The sequence below is a fragment of the Pteropus medius genome, unplaced genomic scaffold (assembly GCF_902729225.1).
Source record: "Pteropus medius unplaced genomic scaffold, Ma_sr-lr_union100, whole genome shotgun sequence".
NCBI classification, from domain to species: Eukaryota; Metazoa; Chordata; class Mammalia; order Chiroptera; family Pteropodidae; genus Pteropus; species Pteropus medius.
The window spans coordinates 2753567-2781245 of NW_024349227.1; the positions used below are offsets into that span (position 1 = coordinate 2753567).

General features: G+C 41.0%; 1 protein-coding gene and 1 pseudogene across 3 annotated transcripts; one reads left to right on the forward strand and one right to left on the reverse strand.

The window, feature by feature from the left end:
• The first annotated feature begins 5698 nt into the window (after positions 1-5698).
• On the forward strand, positions 5699-6349 carry LOC120617998 (translationally-controlled tumor protein-like; annotated as a pseudogene).
• A 7795-nt stretch (positions 6350-14144) lies between these two features.
• Positions 14145-24710, reverse strand: LAX1 (lymphocyte transmembrane adaptor 1). Of its 3 annotated transcripts, none has more exons than XM_039881862.1 (6): positions 24002-24710; positions 22332-22524; positions 19683-19792; positions 19195-19305; positions 18536-18621; positions 14145-16669 (listed from the first exon to the last, which is right to left on the reverse strand). In XM_039881862.1, the coding sequence occupies exons 2-6, from the start codon at positions 22418-22420 to the stop codon at positions 15755-15757; spliced, it is 1311 nt and encodes a 436-aa protein (XP_039737796.1). In that variant the 5' UTR covers positions 22421-22524; positions 24002-24710; the 3' UTR covers positions 14145-15754. The 3 variants fall into 3 exon arrangements, with proteins under 3 accessions (XP_039737796.1, XP_039737797.1, XP_039737795.1); XM_039881863.1 differs by having other exon boundaries at positions 22332-22528; XM_039881861.1 differs by having other exon boundaries at positions 22858-24710.
• Positions 24711-27679: the final 2969 nt, after the last annotated feature.

Sequence of the window (27679 nt, forward strand, 5' to 3'; positions counted from 1 at the left end):
TTTATTTCAGACTGGTTCCCTTTTACAATTTCCATTTTTATTTCTATGTTTTTTTTTTTATCTCTTTGTTGAAGTTCTCACTGAATTTAACCAAAAGTTCATTGAGCATCTTTATAACCAGTGTTTTAAACTCTGCATCTGTTAGATTGACTCCATTCTATCTGGATCTCTGTTCTGTCTCTTATACAGTTTCTGCTTCTTTGTCTTCCCATTTTGGCTGTCTTTCCGTATCTGTTTCCATGTATTAAGCAAAGCTTTTAAATCTCCTGGTCTTGTTAGTGTGGATTTGTGAAGTAGGTGTCCAGTGGCACAATCCTGAGAGGGGTTCAACTGCAGGCTAAATTTAGGCCAAGCCTCTGCCCCTCCGGGTCCATCTGTTAAGATTCAGCAAGCAATCCACAGATGCTGTGCTTATAGTTGCCTCAAAAGGCCACACCAAAAACCAAGGCCAGCTGCCTCCAGTGTGAGTCTAGGTGCTGCTCAGCAAGGAGCACCTGACTCGCTGAGGATACAACTGGATGTGGCTTGGGTGGGACCGCGAACTGGGGGAGGCGAGGTTTCAGGGAATCCTCTGGGCGGAACGATCTCTGTTACCCAGTTTGATGACGTCGCGGCTAAGGCAGCGCTGTGTCCAGAGCACTGGTAAAGGGGAGGGCTCAACAGGGAACAATGGATACCACCGGCACTTCTGTACAGAGCGAATCTCGCCTCAGCCCTCATTCCAACAATGTCTCCCTATAAGTCCCTGGTTCCCCCTGTGCACAGCCGAATTGGCACTGGTGCTCAGAACAAGCAGGTCTGTCACCACAAAAATCTGCTGGTGGAAGTGGCCCCTTTAAGGGGTGTCTGCCGCTGCTACAGCCTCCGTCCCGCTCAGCAGCTGGAGATCCAGCAGCCCCGTGTCTTCGCCCCATCCTACCTTCTGCTGTTGCAGGGTGCTTTCTTGGATTTCTCCCTAGTTGTATGGCTTGTTCATCTAGATCCCAGGCAATTTTTCCTTGCTGCTGCTCCTTGTTTCTGTCACAACTTTGATTTGGTCGCCAGAGGGATGAACAGAGCCTCTATCATCTATGCCATTTTGATTGCCCCTCCAGTTAAGGCTATATTTTGAAGCTTATATGGACAGACATTTTAGACTTCAAGATTAGACTTATGGGAAATCTGGGGAAAACCACAACTTTTCATTAAGTCCTGCATTGTATGCACAAGTCATAAATATGTATAAAGAATTGCGTGACATGAAAACTTGGTTTAACTATCGACTTTGGTAGTCATTTTTTTTTTTTTGGTAAGATGGTTACTTCAAAGATCCAACAATGGATGTAATTATTTTAAAATGTATTTCAAAGCAACCTTAACATTCTCATTTAGTTTGTTAGCACTGAAGTATAGCGAGCTTTTTAAAAAGCTATTTTAGTTTAATTTTTATGAATACTTAAGTTATAGCTCTGTAAAAATAAATTTTATAGTTGAACCTATAAAAAATAACTTGTACAAAAATTCTAAGCTAATCTACCTTGCATATTTTCCCTCTAAAATATCGACATTCAGGAATACAGGTGATAGCAGCAGCATAATGTTAGACTCAAGCCAAATTAGTGTCAACACAGTATGCTAACCTGATGAGGAAACCCACTCTTTTGGATTCAACAGAATAGTTATGAAATAAACTAAGCGGCCAAGCTCTAAACCAAGGTGTCAAAAAAAAATAATGAAGCTTTAAAATATTAGAGTGTATTAGTCTTAAATGGCTGAGGACAAAGACCTACAATCACAGAAGTTTTAGAGAGAGAACAGAGCTACCTGTGTATAGGGAAATAGAACTCCCTGGCTAAGTAAAGTCAGTCTGTAGGGATGGCCTCACATTTATAACACTGATGCCTCACCGAAAGCCTCACATAGCTTAATGTGAAAACATTACAAGCCATACAAGAAAAACCAACAGTAATTTCAATAGAGAAGCATACACTCTATTACCAAAAGACTGGAAATACTGAAACCATATGAAACAGGAGAGTAAGAAACAAATGGATTTAAAAATGAACTAAATAATGGCATTGAAATGAAAATAAGTTATTAACATGAATATTTTTAGTCTAATGTTTAATTTCAAAAATAGGAGTGTTATTTCTACTTTAAGAATCATTTGCCTAATAATATAGAAATCACAAGTCAAAGTATCATCTTGGGTTACAGAAAAGCAGTGTTTTATAGAGTGGATTTTTATAATAAACCTTTTCTCCATTAAAAAAATTAATTTAATGGGCTAACAGCAGAATAGAGATGAAAAAGAGAGTCAATGAGCCTGAAAATAGATTAGTAGAATGTATTCAATCTGAAGAACAAAGAGAGAACAATTGGGGGGAAAAATGAACAAAATCTCAAGGATCTGTGGAACAATATAAAAAATTCTGGCATTTATGCCAATGGAGTTCTGAAGAATAGGAGAAACAGACAGGTGCATAAAAATGTTAGAAGAAATAATAGCTAAAAGCTTCCCAAATTTAATGAAAGATATAAATTTACAGATTCAAGAAGGTTGAGGAAACCCAAACAAAATAGACTCAAAGAAAATCATATGATAACACATCATAATTAAACTGCTGAAAACAAAAGAAAAAGAAAAATTCTTAAAAGCAGCTGGAGAAAAATGAAATTTAAGGGACACATAGATGAACAATAATATGAATGATAGCAGATTTCTTATCAGAAATGAGGGAGGGCAGAGAACAGTGAAACAAAATCTGTCAACCCAGAATTCTATATTCAGCAAAAATCTTCTTCAGGAATAAAGGCTAAATAAAGTCATTCTCAAATCAAAGAAAACTAGGAGAATTTGTCATTAGCAGACCTGTTCTAAGAGAATTGCTAAAGGAAGTTCTTCAGGCTGAAGAAATATAATACTAGAGAGAAACTGGGAATTTTAGAATAAAGAAATAGCAACAAAAATGGTAAATATCTAGCAAATATACAGATTTATTTTTCTTCTCTCATGTTTCTTTAAATATGTATGACTAAATGAAATAAAAAATTATATCATTGTTGGAGTTTTCAAATGTACACATGATATATATGACAGCTATAATATAAAGGAGGAAGGGTAAAAAGGCCTCTATGGTTAATAGCTTCTACATATTACTCAAGGCAGTAAAATATTAACTCTGAGTAAACTGTGAAAAGTTAGTTATATTTACTGCATTTCCTAGAGCAACCTCTATAATGATAATCCAAAGAGAGATAGCCAAAAAGTTAATGGATAAGATGAAATGGAATAATAAAAAATATTTAAATAATAAAGAAAAGCAGGAAAAGTAGAACAACAACAATAGCAGCAACAACAACAACAAAAACCCAGAAAGGAGTAAACCCATATTTATATGGGCAAATAATTTTTGACAAAAAAGCAAAAAACATACAGTGGAGAAAGGAAAGCCTCTTCAATAAATGGTGCTGGGGAAAGTGGAAAGCCATCTGCAAAAGAATGAAACTAGACTGTTGTCTATCACCACACACCAAATTAATTCAAAATGGATTAAGGACCTGAACATAAGACTTGAAACAATAAAATGCATAGAAGAAAACATAGTAACAAAACTCAAGGACCTTGGACTTAAAGATGATTTTATGAATTTGACCTCAAAGGCAAGGGAAGTAAAAGCAAAAATAAATGAATGGGACTACATCAAACTAAAAAGCTTCTGCTCAGCAAAAGAAACTGTCAACAAGGTAAAGAGACAACCATTTGAATGGGAAAATATATTTGCAAGCAATGCCTCTGATAAGGGCCTAATATCCAAAATATACAAAGAACTCATACGACTCAAAAACAAATGAACCAATCAAAAAATAGTCAGAGGATCTGAACAGATACTTCTCCCCAGAAGACATACAAATGTCCAACAAACATATGAAAAGATGCTCAACATTGCTAGCTATTAGAGAAATGAAAATCAAAACTACAATGAGATATCATCTCACACCTGTTAGAATGGCTATAATCAACAGGACAAGTAATAACAAATGCTGGAGAGGATGCAGAGAAAAAGGAACCTTCATACACTGCTGTTGGGACTGCAAATTGGCACAGGCACTATGGAAAACAGTATGAAGGTTCCGCAAAAAACTAAGAATTGATCTACCATATGATCCAGCAATCCCTCTACTGGGTATTTACCCCAAAGACTTAAAAGATCATATTCATAAAGATATTTGCACACCAATGTTCATAGCAGCATTATTCACCATAGCCAGGACATGGAAGCAACCGAAGTGTCCTACGATAGATGATTGGTTAAAGAGGCTGTGGTACATATATACAATGGAATATTACTCAGCCAGAAAAAGAGATGAAATACTGCCATTTGCGACAACATCGATGGACCTCGAGATAATCATGCTAAGCGAAATCAGCCAGACAGAAAAAGTTTAAAATCACATGATATCACTTATAGGTGGGATATAAACCTAAAAGTAACAAAGGAATATGACAAACAAACAGAGACTCATGGACATGGACTATAGACTAGTGGTTATCGGAGGGTAGGGAGTGGTGAGGGGACGGGGGAGGTAGATGGGGTAAAGCGGGTCAAATATAGGAGGGTAGGGGAGAGTGAAGTGGGTAAAGGGGATCAAATATATGGTAGCGGAAAGGAACTGGACTTTGAGTGGTAAACACACAATAGAATATACAAATGTTAAATTATAATGTACACCTGAAAATTATATAATTGTATTAACCAATGTTACTCCAATAAAACAGAAAAGCAGAAAACAGATAATAATATGGTAGTCATAAATCTCATCATATTAATGATTATATTACTTGTAAATGGTCTAAATATAATAATTAAAAAGCAGAGATTGTCAGATTGGATTTAATAGACGTCATGGTTGCACAATAATTGTAATTGTATTAAATACCACTGAGTTGTTCACTTTAAAAGAGTTAATTTTATGTTATCTGAATTTCATGTCAATAAGTAATTTTTAAAAATACCATAACATAGGCTACATACAAGAAACCCACTTTAAATTCAAAGGCATAAATAGGTTAAAAGTAAATGGATGGAAAAAGATATACCATACAAACACTAATCAGAAGAAAGCTGGTGACAAAGAAAGGACAGCTCTTCCTTACAGATAAATTACAGTTAATAAATGGAGGGGTAATGAAGGAAATAGAAAAATCATTATTATGCCACCAATCTAATAATTGTTATAGGCAAGATTCACCAGTGGATGCTAAAATTAATAGCATAAAAATTGAAAAGAAGTTGGGTATTTGAATAGTCTCCAAGTATCTTCCTCTAGATATTTATTTATTACAAAAAAGAGAAATAGTCACTTTACAGTAGAGAAAACTTGCAGACACCAAGAGATCAAGTTAAACATCACAAGCAATAAGACATATTGATATCATGTACCTGCTAATATAATGCACGGAGAAGGGCAGATTATGCAGTTTTCTTGCCAAAAATGCATAACTTTAATCTAATCATGAGGGAAAGAAAACAAACAAACAAACGAAAAAACACCAGACAAAAACAAACTGAGGAATACTTTACAAAATAACTGCTAGTACTGTTTTTCCATGGAGCGCCACTCTGGCTGCATTGTGCTAGCTCCCAACTCTAGGTTCCTGCTAAGTCAAGTGCCACAGTCATCTCCTTCCAGCTGCCATCATGATATCTAGCGGGACCTCATCAACCATGATGAGATGTTCTTGGACATCTACAAGATTCAAGAGATCATGGAAAGACTGTGCCTGGAGGTGGAGGGGAAAATGGTTAGTAAGACAAAGGGTAACATTGGTGACTCATTCATCAGTGAATCAGCAATGGAATGCATTTGCTAAAGGCATTGAGGGCGAAGGTGCACAAAGCACAGTAATCACTGATGTTGATATTGTCATGAACCATCATTTACAGGAAATGAGCTTCACAAAAAAAGCCTATAAGAAGTATATCAAAGATTACATGAAATCAATCAAAGAGAAACTTGAAGAACACAGACCAGAAAGAGTAAAACCTTTTATGACAGGGACAACAGAACACATCAAGCACATCCTTGCTAATATCAAAAAAACTACCAGTTCTTTATTAGTGAAAATATGAATCCAGGTGGCATGGTTGCTCTGCTAGACTACCACGAGGATGGTGTGACTCCATATATGATTTTCTTTAAGGATGGTTAAGAAATGAAGAAAGATAAACAAATTTGGCAATTTGGATCTATTTTCTGTCGTCGTCATAACAAGCTGTTGCTTTTCATCCACACACCACGACTAGGACAAATAGGACTGAATGTTATCCTGAGCTCTTTATTTTTTGACTTTGATTTATTTGGATAGGAGGCATTGTTTTCAAGAAAAATATGTCGTGTAGGTTGTCTTTTAAAAAATGCATTTAAACTAAACAAAAAAAAGCTGACTAGTACTATTCAAAAGTGTAAAGATCATGAAAGAACTTGCAAGAAAAGGCAAGAATGAGGAACTGCCACAGATGGGAGGAGAATAAGAAATCATATGACAACTGTTATGTGGGAACCTGTAAAGGATCCTGGAACGGAAAAAGGACATTGGTGAATACCTGGTAAAATCCAAATAAAGTCTGTAGGTTAATTAATACTATTATACCTATTATACTATTATACATTAATTTCTCAGCTTTCATCATTATATCATAATTATGGAAGATGTTAACATCGGGGGATGTTTGGTGAAATATAAGCAGGGAATCTCTATTATTGTAACTTTTCTGTAAGTCTAAAAGTATTTCAAAATAAAACTTTTTTTTTTAAGCGAAGAGAAAAAGTGAGGAAGGCAGGAGAGGGTATTGGCTGTTAATGTCAGATAAAGAAGACTTTGAAACAAGGAATATTACTAGTGATAAAGAGAGACATTAAATAATGCTGAAGAGTCAATTCACCAAGGGGACATTACAGTCCTAAATGTGCATGCAACTAACAATAGAGCTTCAAAATACTTGAAGATGAAATAGGTAGAATCCAAAAGATAAAGAGGCAAATCCAAAATTACATTTGAAGACTTCAGTATTTCTCTCTGAGTAACTGATAGAACAAGTAGAAGGAAAATCAGTAAGGGTATAGATGACTCAAAAAACACTATCAACTGTTGGGAAAATCTCCCAGGGGCTGAGAGACCAAAGAGGCTGACAACTGTAGCATTACATCAAAAGTTTATTAAGGGAACTTACATACAATATATTTCTTGGGTGGCTGCAAGATGACATGGGTATCCTTTGTGCTACATGGCAGGCACTAAAGAATTATATAGAATAGGGCAGGATGGATGGGAGTACTGGTGACCTGCCATGGATAAAGAGACGAATGCCTTACATGCTTTCTCAGGACAGTGCAACTGCCTGTTCCAAGAATCAGCACAGAGGCATAGGGGAGGGGTCGATCAGATAGTCTCCAAGGGTGTGTACGTGAAGCAATATCTGTTCTGGTCTGGATCTAGCTTGCGGGTCCAGCTGTGGTCACATGATGAAACAGTTTCTCCTCCACAGCAGCCAACTTGACCTGACATTTTTGGAGCATTCCACTCAACAGTGGCTGAATACATATTTTTTTCATCTAAGATTCTGCAAAATTAGAACACACTTGGAGAATTATGTCTTGATTTGGGATTGTCAAGAATGAGTTTTCTTCTCTTCTAGACAAGGTTCTCCAGGACACCTGGACACAACTTTTTACTCCTCTGAATCTTATAACAGGGCTTGAGATATTATCAGATTTATCTATCATCAGACATATTAATCTGTTATGTAGTTGTGGTAGAGAAAATATGGTCATGTCTTAATACCAGAACCTGTGAATATGCTTCCTTACATAGAAAAAGGACTTTGCAATGTGATTAAATCAAGGATTTTGAGATGGGGAGATTATCCTAGATTATCTAGGTGGGCCCAATGTCATCCAAAGGGTCTTTTTAAGAGAAATTCATGAAAGTGTGAGTCAGAAAAGTAGGTGTGACAACAGAAGCAGAGTTGGAGTGTGTGCTCTGAAAATGCAGGATGGGCCAGGCGGCCTCTAGAAACTGGAAAAGGCAATGAAACAAATTCTTCCCTGGAAACTCCTGAAGGAATTACAGTCTTGCTGACACCTTGGTTTCAGTCTTGTGAGACCCATTTCAGAATTCTGCCTTCTAGAGCTATAAGGGAATAAGATTATGTTGTTTTAGCCACTAAGTTTGTGGCAACAGAGAACTAATATAGAAGTCAAATTTATCAATCTTTCTTTTTATAGCTTTCTAGGTTTGGACTCATGTTTAGAAAGACTTTTACTACTCTGAGATTATACAACTTCTCCCCTTGTTTTTTTTGAAACTTCCATGATTTTAGATTTTATTACTTTAATAAATTGACTGCTTGAATGGACCAGTCAGAGGTCCATAGCTTGATGTGAAAGAATAGAAAAATGGAAGCTTAGATGGAAGAATCCTTGTCTGTTTGACCTTTGTCCTAGGACTTGTCTTTCCTTACAGGAGTCTGTTAGCATAAGTGGGGATGACTCTTCACTGTCTAGCCAGCTGACGCTCAAGACAGCAAAACTTAGAGTTGGGCATAGTGTGCTGGGAGAGAGAGAAGACTGATGGAGCCAGAGTTCTTGTGAGAAGAGATGTGTTTTCCGTAGTTGGAATGGGGAGATGGAATATCCCATGTTCCTGTGAAGAGATTTAGGTAAGCACATAAACCCAACAGCAGGGAAGGAATGAATGCCCAGGGGAACAGGGTCAGCTACATAATTTGTGGAGCCCAGTGCAAAATGAAAATGTGGGACCCCTTGTTCAAAAAATGGGAAAAAAGTGCTGTTAGAGGTGCTAAAATATGAAGCTTTTTCCTTCTAGTCTCTCTCTCGACTTGTCATGGTGTTTCTTACTTTCTATTTAATGCCATTGTAAGTAACATTAGAATTTTAAGTTAACATGAATTTTACCACTCATCTTTATATCGTGCAATGCCAGTTTAAATACAAATATATTAGCATTTAACTCATATGTGGAATCACTAAAATTACACAATTTTTATTTCATAACTGGTATATGCATACAGTCGATCCTTATTATTCATAGATTCTGTTTGTGAATTTGCCTACTTGCTAAAATGTATTTGTAACCTCAAAACCAATACTCTTGGCACTGTTGGTCATTCATAGACAAGAGCATGTGCAGAGTGGGAAAAATTTCAGTTGTCCAACATGCAGGTCCCACCTGAGGTTAAACAAGGCAAAGTTCTGCTTTCTCGTTTCAGCTCTCAAATTGTAAACAAGTCATTTTTGCGGTTTAATTAGTGCCACATTTTTTGCAGTTTTGTACTTTTCGTTGGTTATTTCACTGTTTCAAATGACTCCCAAGTGTAGTACTGAAGTACTGTTTAGTGTTCAAAGGGCAAAAAGGCTGTGATGTATCATATGGAGAAAATATATGTGCCAGATAAGCCTCATTCAGGCATGAGTTATAGTGTAGTTGGTGGTGAGTTCCAATGTTAATGAATCAATGGTATATGTTAAATAAGGTGTCATTAAATAGAAACACACTTAAAACAAGGTTATGTATTGACAGTTGATGAAAATGTAATCAGAAGCTCCCAAGAACCTAACACTATATTTCTCTTAGGAGCAGTATGGTTCCGTATTCACTAATTCAGTGTTTATGGTGACTTTCTAGACTATAACTACTATAAATAACAATAATTAATTGTGTTTCATCTTATCAGAACAATGGCAACACTGCACAAAAGAACTCAATGGTTTTTACTCCTGTGATTGTGATTTATAATAAGAAATATATAGTTGGTTTTCATCCTGTTTCTGGTACAGAACTTCTAAAACCCTTGGAATTTCCTGAGCGATGAGAGTGACAAAAAAGTACCTTCTGTTATGTTAATGGTGACTTTTGGATCACACCTAAGTACAAGGGCCAGGAGAACCAACCACGTGATTAGAGGGTTGCAACTTTCAGTCCCACCACTACCCACACCTTCACCTCCCCACCGACCTCTAGAGAGGGAAGAGGGGCTGGAGGTTCAACATATTGCCAATAGCCAATGATTTAATCAATCATGCTTATGTAATGAAGTCCCCATAAAACCCAAAAGGACAAAGTTCAAAGAGCTTCCAAATTGGTAAAACAGAGTGCTTTCATCACGTAGACAGAAGTTCCTTTGGGATTTGTTCTATATATCTCTTCGTATGGCTGTTGATTTGTATCCTTTAATATCCTTTGCAGTAAATTGGTAATCTAGTGAACAAATGGGTTTCCTGAGTTCTATGAGCTTCTGTGGAAAATTAATCGAACCAATGAGGGGGTCCTGGGAACCTCTGATTTATAGATAGTCAGTCAGAAGCACAAGTGACAACATGGACTTGCAACTGGGACTGAGCTTGTAACCTGTGGAATCTGATGCTATCTCTGGGTAGATAGTGTCAGTACTGAGTTGAATTATAGGATACCCAGCTGGAAAATTGCTTGGTGGTGAGGGAACGCCCCACATATCATACTTGGTGAGTAGAATTGTTGCCTCCACTTTTTGATACACGCAATTCTACCGACATTCTTCTGCTTATTGAGAGTAAGGGAAGACTGAAAGGAAAAGAAAGTATGGTTTACCCTATTTTTCCTTTTCTTGCTATGTCATCGTTTTCAGCATGAGTGGTCAACTAATATAAGGAAGTAACACAAGTAAGAAAGGATACGATAGGTTTCCTTGGTTGTTTGTGTCTTCTAGGAACACCGTTACCTTCTTTCTGTGACAGCAACTTATTGGTTGGTTTAAGACTCAGAGTTTCTAGAAGTATTTGCAAGTAGGTGTGGGCCTTCAGCCCACAGGAACACCAGAAGTAATGATAAAGCTCCATGATACTAAGGCAGTGCTCAGGGAGCGAGACATGCCAGAGGGGCAACGAAATCTGTCTTCTGCTCACCATGAGGGTGGGAGACACAGAAGGAAGGAGGACACTTAGCAAACTTCTGCATTTCATAGTGTATTCTGAATGTGGTCACAATCAAAATAACATAAGTTTGAATAATTAATTCACTATATTTAAGTAATTAAGGAATTATAATGGACTATTTTTATGTCTATTTTCTCATCCTGATCTTGAAAAAATTTCCTCATGTTTAGCATTATCATGCATATGAGATCGGATAACTACTGCAATTGGGCATACAATTCAACTCAAAATTTCCTGGTACCTAATGTAAGAAAATAAAACTATAAAGTGAAAGAAAAAATTATAATTCTATAGAAAGTCTTTTATCATTCATTGGTAAAAATTTTCAGAACAAGAAATAGAAAAATTACCTATCTAATGTGAGATAATCTATAATTTATTAATCATTCTCAATTTGAGAGAATGTATATGAGTGTAACTGGATTATTGAGGTATAAACATGAGTTGGCTTTATTTTTTTCCAGGCCCCACTCCCCAACTGTGGTAGGTTGAACCTCCCTTTCCTACCAGGTGGTAGCTTTCTTAACAATTTCTTATTCTGATCCTATAATTTTTCATTCTCTCATGGTTCTGAGAATTCTCTCATGCCAGTACTTAAGATTCAGTTCTGTCCAAGTCTTTGTTTTCACATCTGATATAAATCTCTTACCTGACTGGGTAAGGTTGCCATCCGCTCTATGTATTGTTGCTGGCTATCAGCACCAGACTGACATGGTGCTCTCTGTGTGGCAGGAATTTAAATGCTGGCCACCTGTGGGATGAATCCGAGAGCCTTGAAAAAATTTACCGACAATACAGTCACGAGATGTGAGAGAATTAGCTCCTGAAATAATCCGCCTTTATTCCATTGTTTTAGTCCCTTCAGGCTGCTATAACAAAAACACTACACACTGGGTGACTTAAACAACAAACGTTTATTTGTCACAGTTCTGGAGGCTGGGAAGTCCACGATTGAGGCACCAGCAGATTTTGTGTCTGGTGAAAGCCCACTTTCTGACTCCCAGACAGCTATCTTCTGGCTGTGTCCTCACATAGTGGAAGGTTGAGGGGGCTCTCTGGGATCTCTTTTACTAGGGCACTAATCCCATTCAGGAGGGCTCCACTCTCATGACCCATTTACCCCCAAAGGCCCCAGCTCCAAATACCATCAACATATGAACTTTGGGGGCACATAAGTGTTCAGTCTCTAGTCCCCATGCAAGTGCTTGTGAGGACACCTTAGATTTGTCCTAGAGGCCCTTGCCTGGCACGCTGTAGAGGTGGTGCCAACAAGACGGCCCAGGCCCAGTTAACTCCCCCTTAGTGATGCTCTTATTTTTTGCCATGCCCAACAGTGGGTGGCCAGCTGTTTCATAGCCCCACCCTCTCAGTTCTGACGATGCTCTCTTCTTTCTCCTGGGGCATCAAGCACTCCGCAGAAGGAGATGGTTACCACCCCCAGGGATGGGGAGCAGTGAAGGAGAAAAGAACCTCTCTTCCTGACCAGCAAACTCCTCAAAGGCTAGCCTTGGTCACCTCTGTGTCCTCTCTTGTAGAGTAGGGACATGGTGAAGTGGAGAGCAGTATATGGTAATACTAATTTTCCCACTCTCAGTAATTCCTGAAGAGTGTTGGCTGACTCCTAACAGTTGGTGCACTTTGACCTCAGAATGTGGGGTGTTTTATACCATTATACCTACTCAGCTTTAGGTCTTAGCCTCCATTCCCGAACATCATCAAAACCTCTCTAAACATTTTGCGCTATAAGTAGGTGCACTGAAATCACATCATCAATCATCAATTATCAATAACCCACCTTTATCTCGGGCCTTGTGTTAAGAGCCAGGGTGAATACCAAGGACTTAAATATATTTAAGTCAACATATGTTTGACTTAATGATGCAGCAGGCAAAAAGATGTAGATTGATAGGGGAGATTGTATGTATATGCTAACAAAACAATGCAAAAAACAAACACCCAGAAGATGTGCTTTATGTTATATCCATTTTGCAGAAGAAGGAACAGAAGCACACTTATTTCAATGGGATGAGCTATTTGTCTTCACTCCCAGCTTTATTCATGCTTTAAAATTATTATTTATTTAGAAATAATTTACAGAAAAGTTGCAAAGATAGTACCTGTATACCCTTCACCCACTTTCCCTTAATGTTAACATCTGAGAAACTAACATTGACATACTACTATTAACTAAAATATAACATCTTTGAATTTTACCATTTTTTTCTGCTAGTGTCCTTTTTCTGTATCAGGCTACAATCCAAAGTATCATGCTATACTTAGTCATCGTGTATCCTCTGTGTCCTCCAATCTGACAGTTTCTCAGCCTTTCCTTGTGTTTCATGACATTAACACTTTTAAGAGTTCTGCTCAGGTATTTGTAGAATGCATACAATTTGGGTTCTCTAACATTTTTTTCTCATGATAAAACTGGGGCTGTGGATTTTGAAGAATACCACAGAGGTGAAGTATCTGTTTTGTTGATCATATAGCAATATGACTCATACCAGTGAGTTATTCTTGACCACATGATCAAGGTGGTATCTGCCAAGTTTCTCCACTCCAAATTTACTCCCCCCTCCCAATTTTATATTCTATTTGTTAGAATACAGCCACTAAGTCTAGCCCACATTGAAAGGGAAGGGAATTAAGTTCGGGGGGAGTATCAAATAATTTGTGGACATGTGTTAAAATTATCACAGTGATGAATAAATATTTTGGAGAAGAGCCTTTGAGGCCCTGCAACTATCTTAGTTTTCCTAAAAGTGTCACCCACTAATTTGAACATTCATCAGAACTTACCCACAGCATTTATTCTGTGGTGTCTTAATGGTGATCTCCCCCATTTCTTCTATGTTTATTATTTGTAATTTATCTGTAAGAAAGTTTTATCCCTTTCTTACATTTTATTTATTTGACCATTGGTACAGGTGTCAATTATAAATATTTATTTTGTTCTTTGAGTTACAAATTTATGTTATTATTTATTTTTACTGCTGAAATTGTTCTGGCTTTGCTTTGGGAGCTCTTTCAGTTGGCTCCTTTGGACATGTCCTCATCTTGTCTTTCCTTCCCCCATCCACTCCTTTCTATTTTTCTTTTCTTCCTTTCTCTTTTCTCTTTTCCTTGTTTTGTGTTTTCCTTTTCTACAAGATGGTCAAGCTTGTTCTGTGTTTTCTCTGCCCCAGGCCTAGAAAGAGCCATTTCTCCAAGGAGCTCTGGTTCCTTTCATTGGAGAATGATATTTAGAAACCAAGATCTGAGTGCTAGTGTGTTCATTGCTACTGAGGTGACATTGCTTTGAGGCCCTTAGTGACAGAGCTAAGAAATATATACCTATATTTATTACTGTATCTACTCATATATATGTGTGCATGTTCCAACTGTACCCTAACTCTCTAATCCAGCACCATAGTTCATTGGAGTCTTTCCTACTTGTTCATTTGTTACTTTTCTCTCTGATAGTAAGAAACCCGCTTCCCCTTATTTATAATATATTTACTTATTTGTTCAATCTTAATAAACACTTCAAGTAGTATCAGGATTGCTAATCTATACTCCTGTGAAATACAAATTTACTAACTAGGGTACAGTGTTTATGTAGAGTTCTTTATGTTTTTATCTTACAATTCAAGTAAAAACATTGTTTTCCAAAGTTAATTAGGCCAGCTCCTCCTCACTCCCTGCTTCAGTGATGTTATAACCTATATTTGTAATACAGTTAGATTCATTTGTCACAACTCGTATTTCATCGTTGGTTCCCCTGACAGCTTGGTTAATTTTTTAAATTTGCACTCAATAAAAGTCACTCTGTATGCTATACAGTTGTTTTTTTTTTTTTTTTGCATTTTGACAGATGCATAGAGTCATGTATCTACCACCACAGTCCTATACAGAACAGCTCCATTACTCTAAAAATTCCTTTGTAGTAAACTCTGCTCCTTTTCTCAAACTTGCCAATCACTAATCTGTTTTCTATCCTTATAGTTTCACCTTTTCCAGAATGTCACATAAATGGAATCATGTAATATGTAGATTTTTAGGTCTAGCTTCTTTCACTTAGAAAAATGCATTTAAGATTAGTTCATGTTGTTGCATGAATTAATAGTTCATTCTTTTTTACTGTTGAGTATGGATATTCATTATATGAATATACCACAGTTTATCCATTCCCTTGCTGAAGGAGATCTAGGTTATTTCTAGTTTTTGGAAAATGTTAATAAAGCTGTTGTAAACAGTCATGTATGGTTTTTGAAAACTCGTGTATGAACAAGAGTTTTCAATTGATTTTGGTAAATACCTAATAGTGGACTCACTGGGTCATATAAGTGTATGTTTATAAAAAATTGCCAAACAGTTTTCCAAAGTAGATGTTATGTTTTGCAATCCCATCAGCAATTAGTGAGAGTTCTTGTTGCTCCACATCCTGTCCATCATTTGGTTGTCTACCCTCATTTTAAAGTAGAAACTGTCCCCCACCCCCACTCCCATTTCTCCCTTCCTTTAGCCTCTGCCTAGATTATGAAATAATCCATATTTTTGCTTTGCAGCTTGCTGGTATGAGTGAAGGTAATGATTTTAGACTACTTTATATTTCCATGGTGCACTAAAGTACTGTTGCATTTTTGATCTCCTAACGGTCCTTAAAGGTAATGGCAGCAAACATTCTTAGACTGGTATGAGAGATAATGGCACCCTACTTGAGAAGAATTTCTTTCTTGCTTTCCCAAACCTTTACTTTGCAAGCCTCTTAGCTCCCTACTCCTCTCAGCCTCTTTTTAGCCTAACTAAATGAATCCACTGAAATACTAGGATGGTCAAAGGTCTTCGTTAGAAGACCTGTAGTGGCTTTGGATCTGGCAGGACAGACTACTCCATGTAGCTTTCCAGCTGGGTGGCTGGATCTTAATTCATCAGGAAGGAGCTGTGTGTCTGGTCCCTGCTCGCAGTCCCTGCTTTCTAACTTGACAGCTAGCATATTCTCATAGTCATTAGAGTCCTCATTTGTCATCTGACTGTTCTCATTTTGTGCAGGTGGCTGATAAGTCACATAATCACCTAAATCCAGGAACTTCCCTGACTGCATTGCAAGTTGGACGTGGGTTCCTAGACCATCTGCCCTGCGCTCTACATGGTCTGTGTTTGAGGATGTCACTTCTTCTGCCTGCTGCTGGCTTCTATTGAGATCTGCTGGTGGGACATCTGCATAATCTCTGCAGCACTGACAAGACATCCAGGGATGCTCCCCTTGGATGGCCCTGAGATCCAACCCTGCCATGTTGACGTAGTCATTTGAGGTCTGAGAAGAGCCTTCCTCATCGCTGAGTGAATCATTGCTCTCAGTTGCTGGAGACCAAAAACTGGTGCTGTTATGGGCATCCCCACAGCCTTCATTTTTTTCCTCAGTAGACTCCAGCTCCTGAGCACTTGGGAAGACAAGAAGGTTCCTGGGGAGGGTGTTGGTAGAAGCTAGAGTCTCAGTAACCTCTTCTGCTATGGGAACATTGACATAATCTCTTGAATCTTCTGAAGAGATGCTCAGGCTGTCTCCAGCTGCTCTGACATTGATGTAGTGTGCTGAGGGAATGGGGTTGCCATACATCTGGGCCTCCGTGGCATTGTCATAGATGCCCCTAGCACAGCTCACAGCATGGCTATGGGCTCTGTGCACCTGGAGGGCATTGTCTGCTTGGGAGGGCTATGAGCAAGAAGAGAAAGCCAGTGACAGGGTGGAAGCAGAACCAAGAACAAAGCCTTTCTTCTTCCCCACCCAGTACTGCTACCTGATCATTTTTCCACCCAGTTCTCCATCTTGTAGAAAAGCACTGAATCAGATCTCCAAATGCAAGGCTTTAGATGCTAGGTAGGTATGAGCAAAATGGACTGAAATTAGGGAAAGCAACAGTGTAAGTGTGATGATAAATTGTAATTGTTTTTTGGCCACAATGTGGAAGTTCAGTGGGGTGTGGGGATAATATTATTAACGGAGAGAGCCTGCCAATTCAGAGCACATTGAGGGGCAACATAGCATAGTGGTTAAAGGTAAAGGCTCAGACTGAGGGTGCCAATCCCAGCCTCACCACTCTGTGCTGAGTTTGGGCAAGTTACCTAATCTCTCTGTGCTTTGGTTTCCTACATGGGGATAATAATGGTATCTACGTCATAAGGTTTTCATGAGGAGTAAATGGATTTCCATGTGTAAAGTGTTTAGAATATCTTCTGGCACACAGAAAACACTAAAAAATGTTTCCTGTTATTAAGGGGCAGCTGATGCACAGAATCAGCTGATTATGGTCATTTAGGATTCTGGTCTGATGTTTCTAGAATATCTGAATTTTCAAGAAAAGCTGGACATCTGGACTTAGAGTTTTAAATGTTGGCTACAGGCTCAAAATGTCCTTCAAACATTTAGTCCAAGCTAAACATGTATCTGAGCTGAAGTCTAAGCTCTAGATGCAAAATCCCTTCAAGACCCACTCGAGTCCTCAAACAGTTTCCTCTTTCCTGCACTTTATCAGTGGAGCCCAAGGATGGGACTGGCAGGAGAAGAAGCAACAAAGGTGGCAACATGGAGGTGGCCACATGGTGAAGAGAGGCCAGGTAACAACAGAAAACATCAAAAGCATAACTGCATTTGCTTGAGATGACCACCAGCCCGAAGGGACTGATTCTTTAAAAAGTAGACAAGGACTTATCCATGGAAATGAGCACCCTGACTTCAAAGCAGTCCCTCTGCTATCCCTGTGCCTCTGTCCCACACTGTGTGGGACTCCTGCCTTCAGAGCCAGAGCATGACATATGGGGTTATTGTTATCAGTTGGAACCTTCCCCTTGTAACCTTAAAACAGCGGCCCTCATCTTTTTAGCACCAGGGACCAGTGCTCCTATGAGAATCTAATGCCTGATGATCTGAGGTGGAGCTGAGCCAGTGATGCCAGTGCTGGGGAGCGGCTGCAAGTACAGACGAAGCTTCGCTCACTTGCCCACCACTCAATTTCTGCTGTGAGTTCCTAACAGGCCATGGACCAGTATGGGTCCATTGCCCAGGGATTGGGGACTCCTGCCTCAAAGGATAGCTCCCATTTGATCAAACGCTTTCTATACCAGCTATAGTGCTAATTGAAATAACTTGATGCAAGTCCCAGAAGTAATTCCCAAAGCAGGGTTTTAAGTCTGTTTTGAGTACTAACAACAATGCTGGAATATCTGTGACACTCCTAAGATGATTACTTTGAAGAGGACAACGCTCATTTGAATAAGCACATTATCATGTCTTTGTTAAAACAACCCATTGCAGTTCTAACATCATGTCCTGGAGTACTCATCCCCTCCCGTCCTTCTTAAAGTCTCAGGCCCTTGCTCCATTTTTCATAATGTTTCTACTTGAGCAGGGGCGGTCCTGAGGCTTGTCTTCCCGATTATGAATAGCCCTCAAGGGTGAGTGCCAAAGGGCGTGCTGTTTGTCTGTGGTGACAAGATTTGGGACCTAGGACATTTTCACCTCAGTTCTTCTGTCAGACAAGTCATTTCTCCCAAAGAGCTAGTCATGTCACGTGACTCTTACCATATGCGCCGAGGGAGGGCTGTCAGAGTTTCTGGAGAAGAGGCTCTCGGTACTGAAAATACGGACGCTCCTTGACTGACGTCTCCCTGAAAGGACAGAGAACAAATCCTGACAAAGGCAGCCAGTCCTAGCTTCAGCCTTAACACTCCCTGCGTCGTGAGTGCAGTGGGTTTTTGTGGTGTCTGGTGTTGGGGGGGCTGGTGTTCTGTGTGGTGAGAGGGTCAGAGCTAGAAGGATGATGTGCTCTGAGACCTGGAGCCCTCCTCAGCTTCTGTGGTGCCAGAGAACACTAGCACAATGGTGGGAGGTTGAGGAGGAGGCTCCTGGTGAGAATCCTCCCTGCTTGTAATGCTGGGGGCCATGTTCTCCTTCTGAATGTCTTGCCCATTCCTAGATGTACCCACTCGTCCTCTGTTACCTTGACACCAAGGAAAATCAAAACCGTAAACCTAGACAAACCCCTGCTCCCTTTTTAGAACTCTCTAGGCTCTTTCACTGGAGTCTCATCTTGTAGTCTATCTATCCCATTCTTCTTCTTGCTCCCTGAAGGTCAGAAATTTCTGAAAGTTTAGAGAGAGTTGTTTCTAGGTGATGAGAGGTGCATTCTGGGGTTAGGAGTTTTGTATGTCGGGACTCCATGGATTGGAAAATAAACTTACCCTGTTCTTCTTGCCTCTGGGGTAAAGAGTCATAAATATTTTTGGCTTGTTGTCTGAGTCTAGGCAGAGTTGGCAAAGGCATGACGGTAACTCGCAGGTAAGGACCTTGTCCTGCACAGCAATGAGAGAAGGAAACTCTTGGGGATGGAATGGTCCCTGAAAGTATTCCCCAATCTCACCCTGCATCATAAAAACTACATTATCAGACTTGACAAATTCTACTTGAGCTTTAAGAGTAAGGGACTCGGTGGACAGAGCAGGGGCCCAGAGGTACTAGGGCAATGACTTTCCAAATGGAACTACACTCAGCACCAAGTCTTTTGGAACCACAGCCTAGGATGTTGAGCAAATCAAGGACCAGTGTGTCGGATAAGAACAGAGGACTCCCTGGTGCAATAGTTTACCCCTGAAAAATAAATTGAGCTTTAAATGGCAGGCTAGATTATTGGTCTTAGTGTGTCTCAACTTTGGACAAACAAGGGACTCACGCTTCTTCCGTTTATTCCACTTCCGCAGGACACAGACAACCGCGATGACCAGGAGGAGGGCGAGGAGTCCCGCAAGCCCAGAAAAGATGCCGATGCTCTGGTCTGTAGATCTATGAGGAAAACTGAGTGCCAGGCCCCAGCCGTGGGAGGTGGGAAGGTTGGAGAAGATGCTTTCTTTAGGAGTTCGAGCCCGAGGATTTGGAATGGGAGCCAGGTAGGGGAAGGCCGGGTAAACTGAGCTATGTGGTGGAAGAGGGTCATCTCTTCATGGACAGAGGAAAATTGGACACAGGAGAAGGAGCTATCCCATGTGAATGCATATTGGATACCAGGGGTTTGCATGTGATAGTTATTTAATCTTTGCAACAATCCCATCTGTTTTTGTGGCCATGGAACCTGAGATTTAGACTCAGAAAGGTAAAGTCACATATCAAAGATCACACAGGTAGGAAGAAGCAAAGATGGAATGTGAGTCTAGGTGGCTTTGGGCCCAAAGATCATGCTCTTTTCACTGCATCACATTGGCCTCCAAATCTGCAAAGTCATCTGTCCTTGCTTCCTACTCCTGGGCTTCCCATCTTTCCGAGAGGAGAGGATTACCCAATTTATAATTAAGGAGTGGCTCTGTGACAGAGTCCCAGCTGGCATGCACTTGGAGAGCCTTCGCAGCACCAACTTGCAGGACTGGTCTCCAAGCAACACTCTGTTCTGTGTTATTTAACCAATGGAAACGCACCGAACAAGTTCTGTGCTGTTTGCAATTCCATTGGAGGTCAGGGTTTACTGCTCTGAGTTGCCTATTGTAACAGCAAGCAGCCAGTTGAGGTTACAGGAGGAATCGCTAGCAGATCTGCTACTCCTAAATATTAGGAACCAGGTAATCTATCAGGGATTTTTTTTTTTCTCCTGAGTTCTAGTCTTGTTTATCCAACTCTATACTGGATATTTCCATTAGGCTGCCTAACAGACATCCCAAAGCCAATCTATCTGAAACAGCACTCTTATTCTCCCATAAATCTGCTCCTCCTCTGGTGTTTCCCATCATCTGGTAGCTCGGTCTAAGACTGTCCTTTACTTTACTGTCTATTTCTTTCATGTCCCACTTCTAGTCAACCAGCAGATTCTGTTGCTCGACTCTGTGCATTTATCCCAAACCCAATCACCTCTCATTCCTCCACTACCACCCCTTGGTCTAAGCCATTGTGTGTTCCATGTGGACTTTTGTAATAACCTTTCTGAAGGGTCTCCTTGCTTTCACTCTCAGCCCCAATGTACTATCTTCACTCATGAGTCAGCATGATCCTCTAAACAGTAAATCAGATCATATCCCTCCTCTGATTGCAACCCCCATGACTTGCCATCCTACCTGGGATAACAACCATAGTCCCTACCCAGAGAAGACTTCATGATACCTTATGTTCTGGCCTCTGCCTACCTTCTGACCTCATTCCTACCACTTTCCCTTTGACTTTGACCACTAGGACTCCTTGTTGTTCCTTGCCCATGCAAAGCCCAGTCCTGTCTCAGACCTGCTGCTCTCTCTCCTAGCTGTCGGCATGGCTCAGTCCCACATTTCATCTGGGTCTTTTCTGAAATGTCACCTCCTCAGACAGGTCTTCCCTGGCCACACCTGATTACTCTCAGTCCCCTTACTCTGCTCTGGTTTTTCTTCATAGCGTTCATGACTGACATTATGTTATACACTGTTTATCTGATTCTATCTGACTCTCTCACTTGACTGTAAGCTCCAGGAGGTTATGGACTTGTGTGCCTTGTTTACCTGCTACCTGGAACAGTGTCAGGTATAAGAATTTCTTAAATGAATGAATGAGTGAGTAATAAACAAGTGAATAAATACAGAAATTATTCTTTGGGGTGGGTGCTCCAGGTTTCTGATTTTATGAATTCATTCCTCATCAATGCACCTGTCTACCTGCAAAGTGACATGTACTCGTCATGGTAATAACAATTATTTCCCCAAACTGCAGCGATTTAAAATTTATTAATTTTAATTTCCTGTCCTTGACTCTCTGTTTCATAGCAGTTATCATAGCACTAAAATTTATACCTACCAGCGTTCCTAAAGTTTCAACTGCTGATGGACTTTTTTGTTAGTAAAATATTGAAAGTAAAGATATAGCAGTGAAATTGATATCCACAATTAGTTCTGTGAACCTTTATATTCTAAAGACATATCTTTATTATATTTATGATTACATTTTTCGTTCATGACAAATTTTTTAGGACCTAAAAACACATCTTTGGGAAAAGTGGGACTTCTGTTTTCATCATGGTGGGATATAGTATTTTTCTGGGGAGCAATTGGTGAGCCCTGAGATGGGAAAGATTGAGGGCTGCAATTGGGGCCTCTGCGAGGTGAGAAGTCCAGCCAGGCCGGGCAGCTAGCTCTAAGAAAATCCTGTGCTATCGTGGCTTTTCTCTCCTTCAGCGACTCCTTTTCTTCCTCAATATCTATTCCTTTCCTCCCAGCAGTAGCAAACTTCTCTGAGCCTAGAGTTTGATGGTCTCAGTGGACCTGAGCCTGGTTGTAAGAGATGGTAGCATTGCCGAGTAGAAGCCCCCCAAGGTAGACCAGGGCCCTCTGTGTAATTCAGGGAAGGGTGAAGCTCACCACCCTGAGCCACTCACCTGTCCAGACTGCCGAGAGTGACCTGTAGAGTACTGGGCTCCGAGGTAGTCCCTCTGATTTCTGAAAGGGTTGGGGTGAGGGCATCCATTGTCACAGGAACCTCTCTGGCTTCAGCTTCTCCTTCTAAGCCTTCTCTTAATCATAATCAGCTAGCCAGCATGTCTGCCATGTTTCCTGGCTTTTCCTAAATTGCTGACTCCCAGGGAAAAAGGCAAAATAGGTTTGTATTTTATACATAATCCTGAGCAGTAGAACCACTTATTTTCAGTATATCAATAACAGAAATCCTCCTGATCTCCATGTGTCCCAAACATTCCCTAATGCACAACTTTTCACTCTCTTAACTTTTTCTTCTTGTATCTTTATTCATCAAAGTCCCTCACAATAAAAGTCTATTGATTTTAAACTTTCAATCTTTATTTCTAGCACTTTCTTTCCCCCCCAACAAACCCCCTACCTTGTTTCTACCCCTGAAACATCAAGCTGAGTTGACCCCAAATACAAAAACAGCAGGTTTGGTTCTACCTGGATGTGGCTACAATGCCTACGGTAGGAGGGGAGAGTTTGTCGGGGCGCGGTGCTGCCCTTGAGGTGGGTCAGGGAGAAGCCATAGTCTCTGCGTTCTGGTGCAAGTGTGAGGGGCACAAAGGTGGAAGCTGCCGAGAGGCCTGAGAGAGGCTCTGTGAGAAGCTCGTCTTCCCCAACCCCCAAAGCAGAGAGAAAAGAGCAAACACTTTGCCAGAATGGAAACAGAGAGTCAGGGACAGGAAACGGATACCACCAATGTGCTAATGAAGCATGGGGCACAGGAAATGCTACTCGGTTCTTAATAAGAGAAGAAAACACATTCCTGCACCTGCTGTTCCCTGGATTGGTCAGGTGCACTGTGGTCCGTAGGGAGTGCGATTAAAGAGGGGCAGGGTGGCGGGGCATTTGTGATTGCTCACCCTGGGTTTCCGAGGCATTTCATGTTTTATAAGCTTCCAGGTTTACAAAGGTTGTTTTCATAAACACTGCCTAGGTGATTTTGGTGGAGGTGATCTGTGTTTTACATTTTGAGAACCTCTGTTCTAGATATTACCCCAGAATGGAGTGATGCTAGCTTAGCAGGGCTCCTGGAGGCCATTTCAGCACCGCCCCCCGCACCCCCACTACACACACACTCCCTGAAACCCTGCCCTCAGAGGCCCCCAGCTGCTGGCTGTCTCACTCACAGGGCTTTTCTGGAGCAGATGAATCCAGTCCTGCTTGTCACAGAACCAGTTGTTCATCCCCTGTGTCTACCTAAAGTGTCCTAAACTTTGAAGATTGTTCAAAATTTGTTTCTAACTTCCTTCTCCTCTTCTTCTTATCAACCTTGTGAAACTCTCTTTGCATCTTGGGAGAATCCAAAGAGAAGGAACCACTAAGAGAATTATGAGGGTATGAAGAAGAGCCTCTGAATTTGCTTTCCACAAGAAATTAGATTCTCAGATGGATAGCAGGGAAGACAGCCAGTGCCTCATCACCATGCCTCTCTCCCATCTCTTCCCTGAGCTGTCAGCCCCTGCCTCATATGTGCCCAGGCTCAAACAGGGCCCCCAAGGGAGGAGGTCCCTGGCTGGCTCTCCCTGGAGCTCTGCCATTCCAGATCCTCACTGCCCCCCCTTAACCCCGCAAGTAGGCTTACCTGGCAGAAAGCAGAGATGGCTCAGAAGCAACCAGTTCTAAAGCTAGAATTTGGGTCTCTGTCCACTTCTTTAGTTCAGGACCGAGTAAGAACTAGGACTCCTCATAGGAAAAATCCATTACTCCAATTCATGGCTGGATCTATTGGAATAGAGAGGCTTCCCAGGTCTGTCCTGAGCCACTGGAACCAATAGGAGACTGTGTGCGAAACAGGAACTTGAAAGATGATATGCGGGAAGGGCAGATGGAACCAAACCTTAGAACCCTGACTATTACTTAAAATTTTTTTTACTAGAGAACTTCCTCCTGCGTGTGATCATCTCTTATCTACCCAGCCTGTCTGAGTCAGACTAATCTTGCCTCTGGTCTTCTGATTCCCTCCTTCCCCACGCTTGAGGGAAACAGCCTCCTCAAAGGAGGCTCCCAGGTACAGACAGAGCTCCAGGTTTCCAGGCCCTGGCTGTGCCCTTCCACCCTGCTCTTTTTTTCCTCCCTATGGTACATAAACTAATTAAACCAACAATTAAACCACTAAATAAGTGTCTGAAATTATTCATTGTAATAGTGGGAGGAAACTACTCATTCCTGGGAAACAGGGTATATGTTTTAGACCTGATTGCTCTAGTGTTTCCCTTTAACCCCTTTTAATGATTTCAGGGGTTGAATGTGACATATGATTCTAAAGTATTGTTAAAGAGAAAACCACAGGCCCCAATAGCATTACTTGTGCTGAAGCCTGTGTTATCAAACCTAGACTTAATACCTGATTTAACTTCAGTTTCAACTTCTCCCAGAAATCTAATCTTAGTCAACCAGTCTGAAATCTCCAGGTCAAGGGCCAATAAGGTAATCTGTCACATGGGCCCTCTCCATTCCCAAAGGAAGAAGAGGCAACTTGCTTGACAAAACCCTTGCCTTTCCCTTACCCCGCAAAAGAAAATGTCCTGGTTTAAAAATACCCCCCCTTTTTTATTTTGCTAATAACTCCTCTACCCCATCTTTTTTTCTATAAACCCCTCAGAGTGCCCTTCTATTTGCTGGATTGGGTGCTGCTGCATTCATGAATTGCCTAATAAAGTCAATTAGATCTTCAAATTTACTCTGTTGAATTTTGTTCTCTAGCAGTATTAAGATTTGTTTTAAATAGAACTTATGTATCCAAGTGGGCAAAGCCCTTTGAGGGGAAGGGCCTGCACATTAACTCATTGATGTTGCTAATGCCAAAAACCTCTCAGATCCTCTTTGGAAAGATAGAAGCCCTGTGTTAAGAGAATCAACATGAGTTCAGAATCAAAATTGCCTTTTGGGTGATCTTGGGCAGACCCTCTAACCTTTTTAGGTGTTTCTTTGGATGTAAAATGACAATAATAATAGTATTTAGGGAAAGCGGTTGTGAGAGTTAATTGGGCTAACAAGGAAAAATGCTTGGCCTTGGACTTGGGGCATTTGCAAAAGCAGTTAAATGGGGCTGCTATTATTTTATTATCTCATGATGCATGATGCTCATTTCTTTATACTTAATGGACTGGCTGGTTTGCCTTCCTCTCTTCCTCTCTAGATGCTTAACCTGCCTACCTTCCATGTGCTACTTTATTCTTTAAGTGCATATTTATGGGAGGTCCACCGCATGGCGCTAGGCACTGGCTTTGCACATAAAACAGACTCGGTCCCTGTCCGGGGTGGTGGTTGGTCTTGGCTGACTACCCTTTTGTCGGCACTGTGTATTCTAGGCAGACCAAGCTTTTCGTCACTTTTATACTTGGGGCCTTTGCATGATAAGTTTCTTCATTTTAACAGCGGTTTCTTTTCCTCTTGTAAAATTCCAAGAGGTAATTCTTAAAATTACCTTTTAAGAGCTTATACAGGTTATTTCTGGGTTTGGGGGCTTGAGGTATTTTGTTACTTGTTTTGGACACTTATTGCTTGACTTATTACAAGGATTGAGTGGTTTTTATTAAAAAGCTGTTATTTAAATAAAAAGCACCCTCAGTGTTACCACCTGTGTGAAGCTTTCCCCTTCTGAGAACTGGGTTCTTGCTCTGCTGAGCCCCCCATGGCGCCACACATGATAGCACCTCTCAGACGCTGGGGTCAGTTGTTGAAATGTCTGTTTCCTCAGAGAGGTTTGGAAACCCCTCTACGCAGGGACTGTTTTAGTTATTGTATTTCTGGCGTTTGGCACAGTGCCTGACCCGCAGGGTTAACGGGGCCCTCCGAGAACTTCTCTTAGGCGCTTATTGCTGCTGTAAATTTATGATCTAACTGTGTAATGGGTGATACTCAGGAAGAAGTCAGTGTCTAGTCATTATTCCTGTTGTGCACTCATCAGCCAAAGCAAGAGGGCCTGGCTTCCCTGCCTCCTGTGGGAAGAGAGCCCTGAGTTTCTGCGTTGGGTCTCCTCCGCTCTAGGAAGGGGTTAATGGTGGCTTTAGTATTGCTGGGTCAAAATGTCCAAATTGCCCATGTGAAGACAAATCCAGCCAGGCTCTGTTTTTGAAGGTCAGGAGCTGGGATAACTAGGCAGGACTGTCGTGGGAGCCTTAATGGTGGTGGTTCCCACCCGCCCGCCCGGTTCATTTGCTTGAATCCCGGAGGCCTTCTCCAGTCCAGACAAGTCTGAAACAAAAAACAAAGGCAGCAAATACCTTCCTTTTAAGCTAAAGTTGTGAGAGAGCAGGGTTAGGACAAAGAGATTTAGAAACTACAAAAATATTTCTCTTCTCTGCTCCCTGTCCTCACTCCACCCAAGGCCCTAGGGAAGAGCGGGGAGAATATGGAAGCAAAGAGTGTGACCAGGCTAGGAGATAGTTTCTGTTCCCTGCTCAGGCTAAGCCTTACTGAAGGAGGTGGGTTGGCATTGCTGACAAGGTCAGAGAACATTTTCCTTAAGCCTGAGAGCAGCGCGGACCTTGCCTGCTTGGTCCTTCTAGAGTTCCACGTGTGGCAGCTTCCCCTTGAGTCCCTGCAGCTGCAGAACTGGAGCAGAGATAGCTGTGAGGCACATAAGATGAGCAAATGTCGGCTGAAAGCCCAAGGCTCCCCTCAGGCCATAGGTGTCCCTCCACCAGCCCACACATGCACAGAGATTCTGACCCCCTGGGCCCTGGCAGGAAGGAGGTGAACCTTCAGCAGAAGCAGGGTGTGTAGTCATGTTAGGAATGCAATGAGGGCACAGAACAACTCAGAGGAGGCAGCAAGGTCAGAGGACCTGGGGACCAGACAGCCACATGACAATAGGACTGAGAGGCTAGAGCAAGGAAGGCACAGGTCAAGATGGTTTTCTTTGTTCCCTTTTTGTGGGGGTGAATAGAATATCATTTCAATCATTTCATTAATCAGGGCGTCTTGAGCAAGCTATGGTAGCACACGATATATCTTAATTTAATTTTTTGGACGAGCATTTTCTTTTCACAATTTGCATGTCACAGGACAATGGCATGACAGTGGGGCTTGGATTTGCCTGTATCTTTAGTATGAGGCTAAGCCCGCATGTAGCACGTGTGGTAGCCAAAGCTGCCCTGACCTTTCGTTTTTCCCTAGCTTGCAGCCACACAGCCACACTGCGATCCCCTTAAACTGTAAGATAGATCATCGTTGGTTTTCAGTTCACACTCTCCAGTAAATTCCCATTTCATGAAGCCAAACTTACGATGGCTTTCAAGTTTTGTCCCCACTTCAA

Excerpts from the sequence above, each read along its gene's own strand:
- LAX1 (XM_039881862.1), bottom strand. The coding sequence starts at position 22,420 with ATGGATGCCCTCACCCCAACCCTTTCAGAAATCAGAGGGACTACCTCG. Across the intron at positions 19,306-19,682 it reads GTGGAATAAACGGAAGAAGC|GACAAGGTCCTTACCTGCGA; the intron begins GTGAGTCCCTTG and ends ATTGCTGTGCAG. Across the intron at positions 16,670-18,535 it reads GCCCTCCCTCGGCGCATATG|CCCTCCCAAGCAGACAATGC; the intron begins GTAAGAGTCACG and ends TCTTGCTCATAG.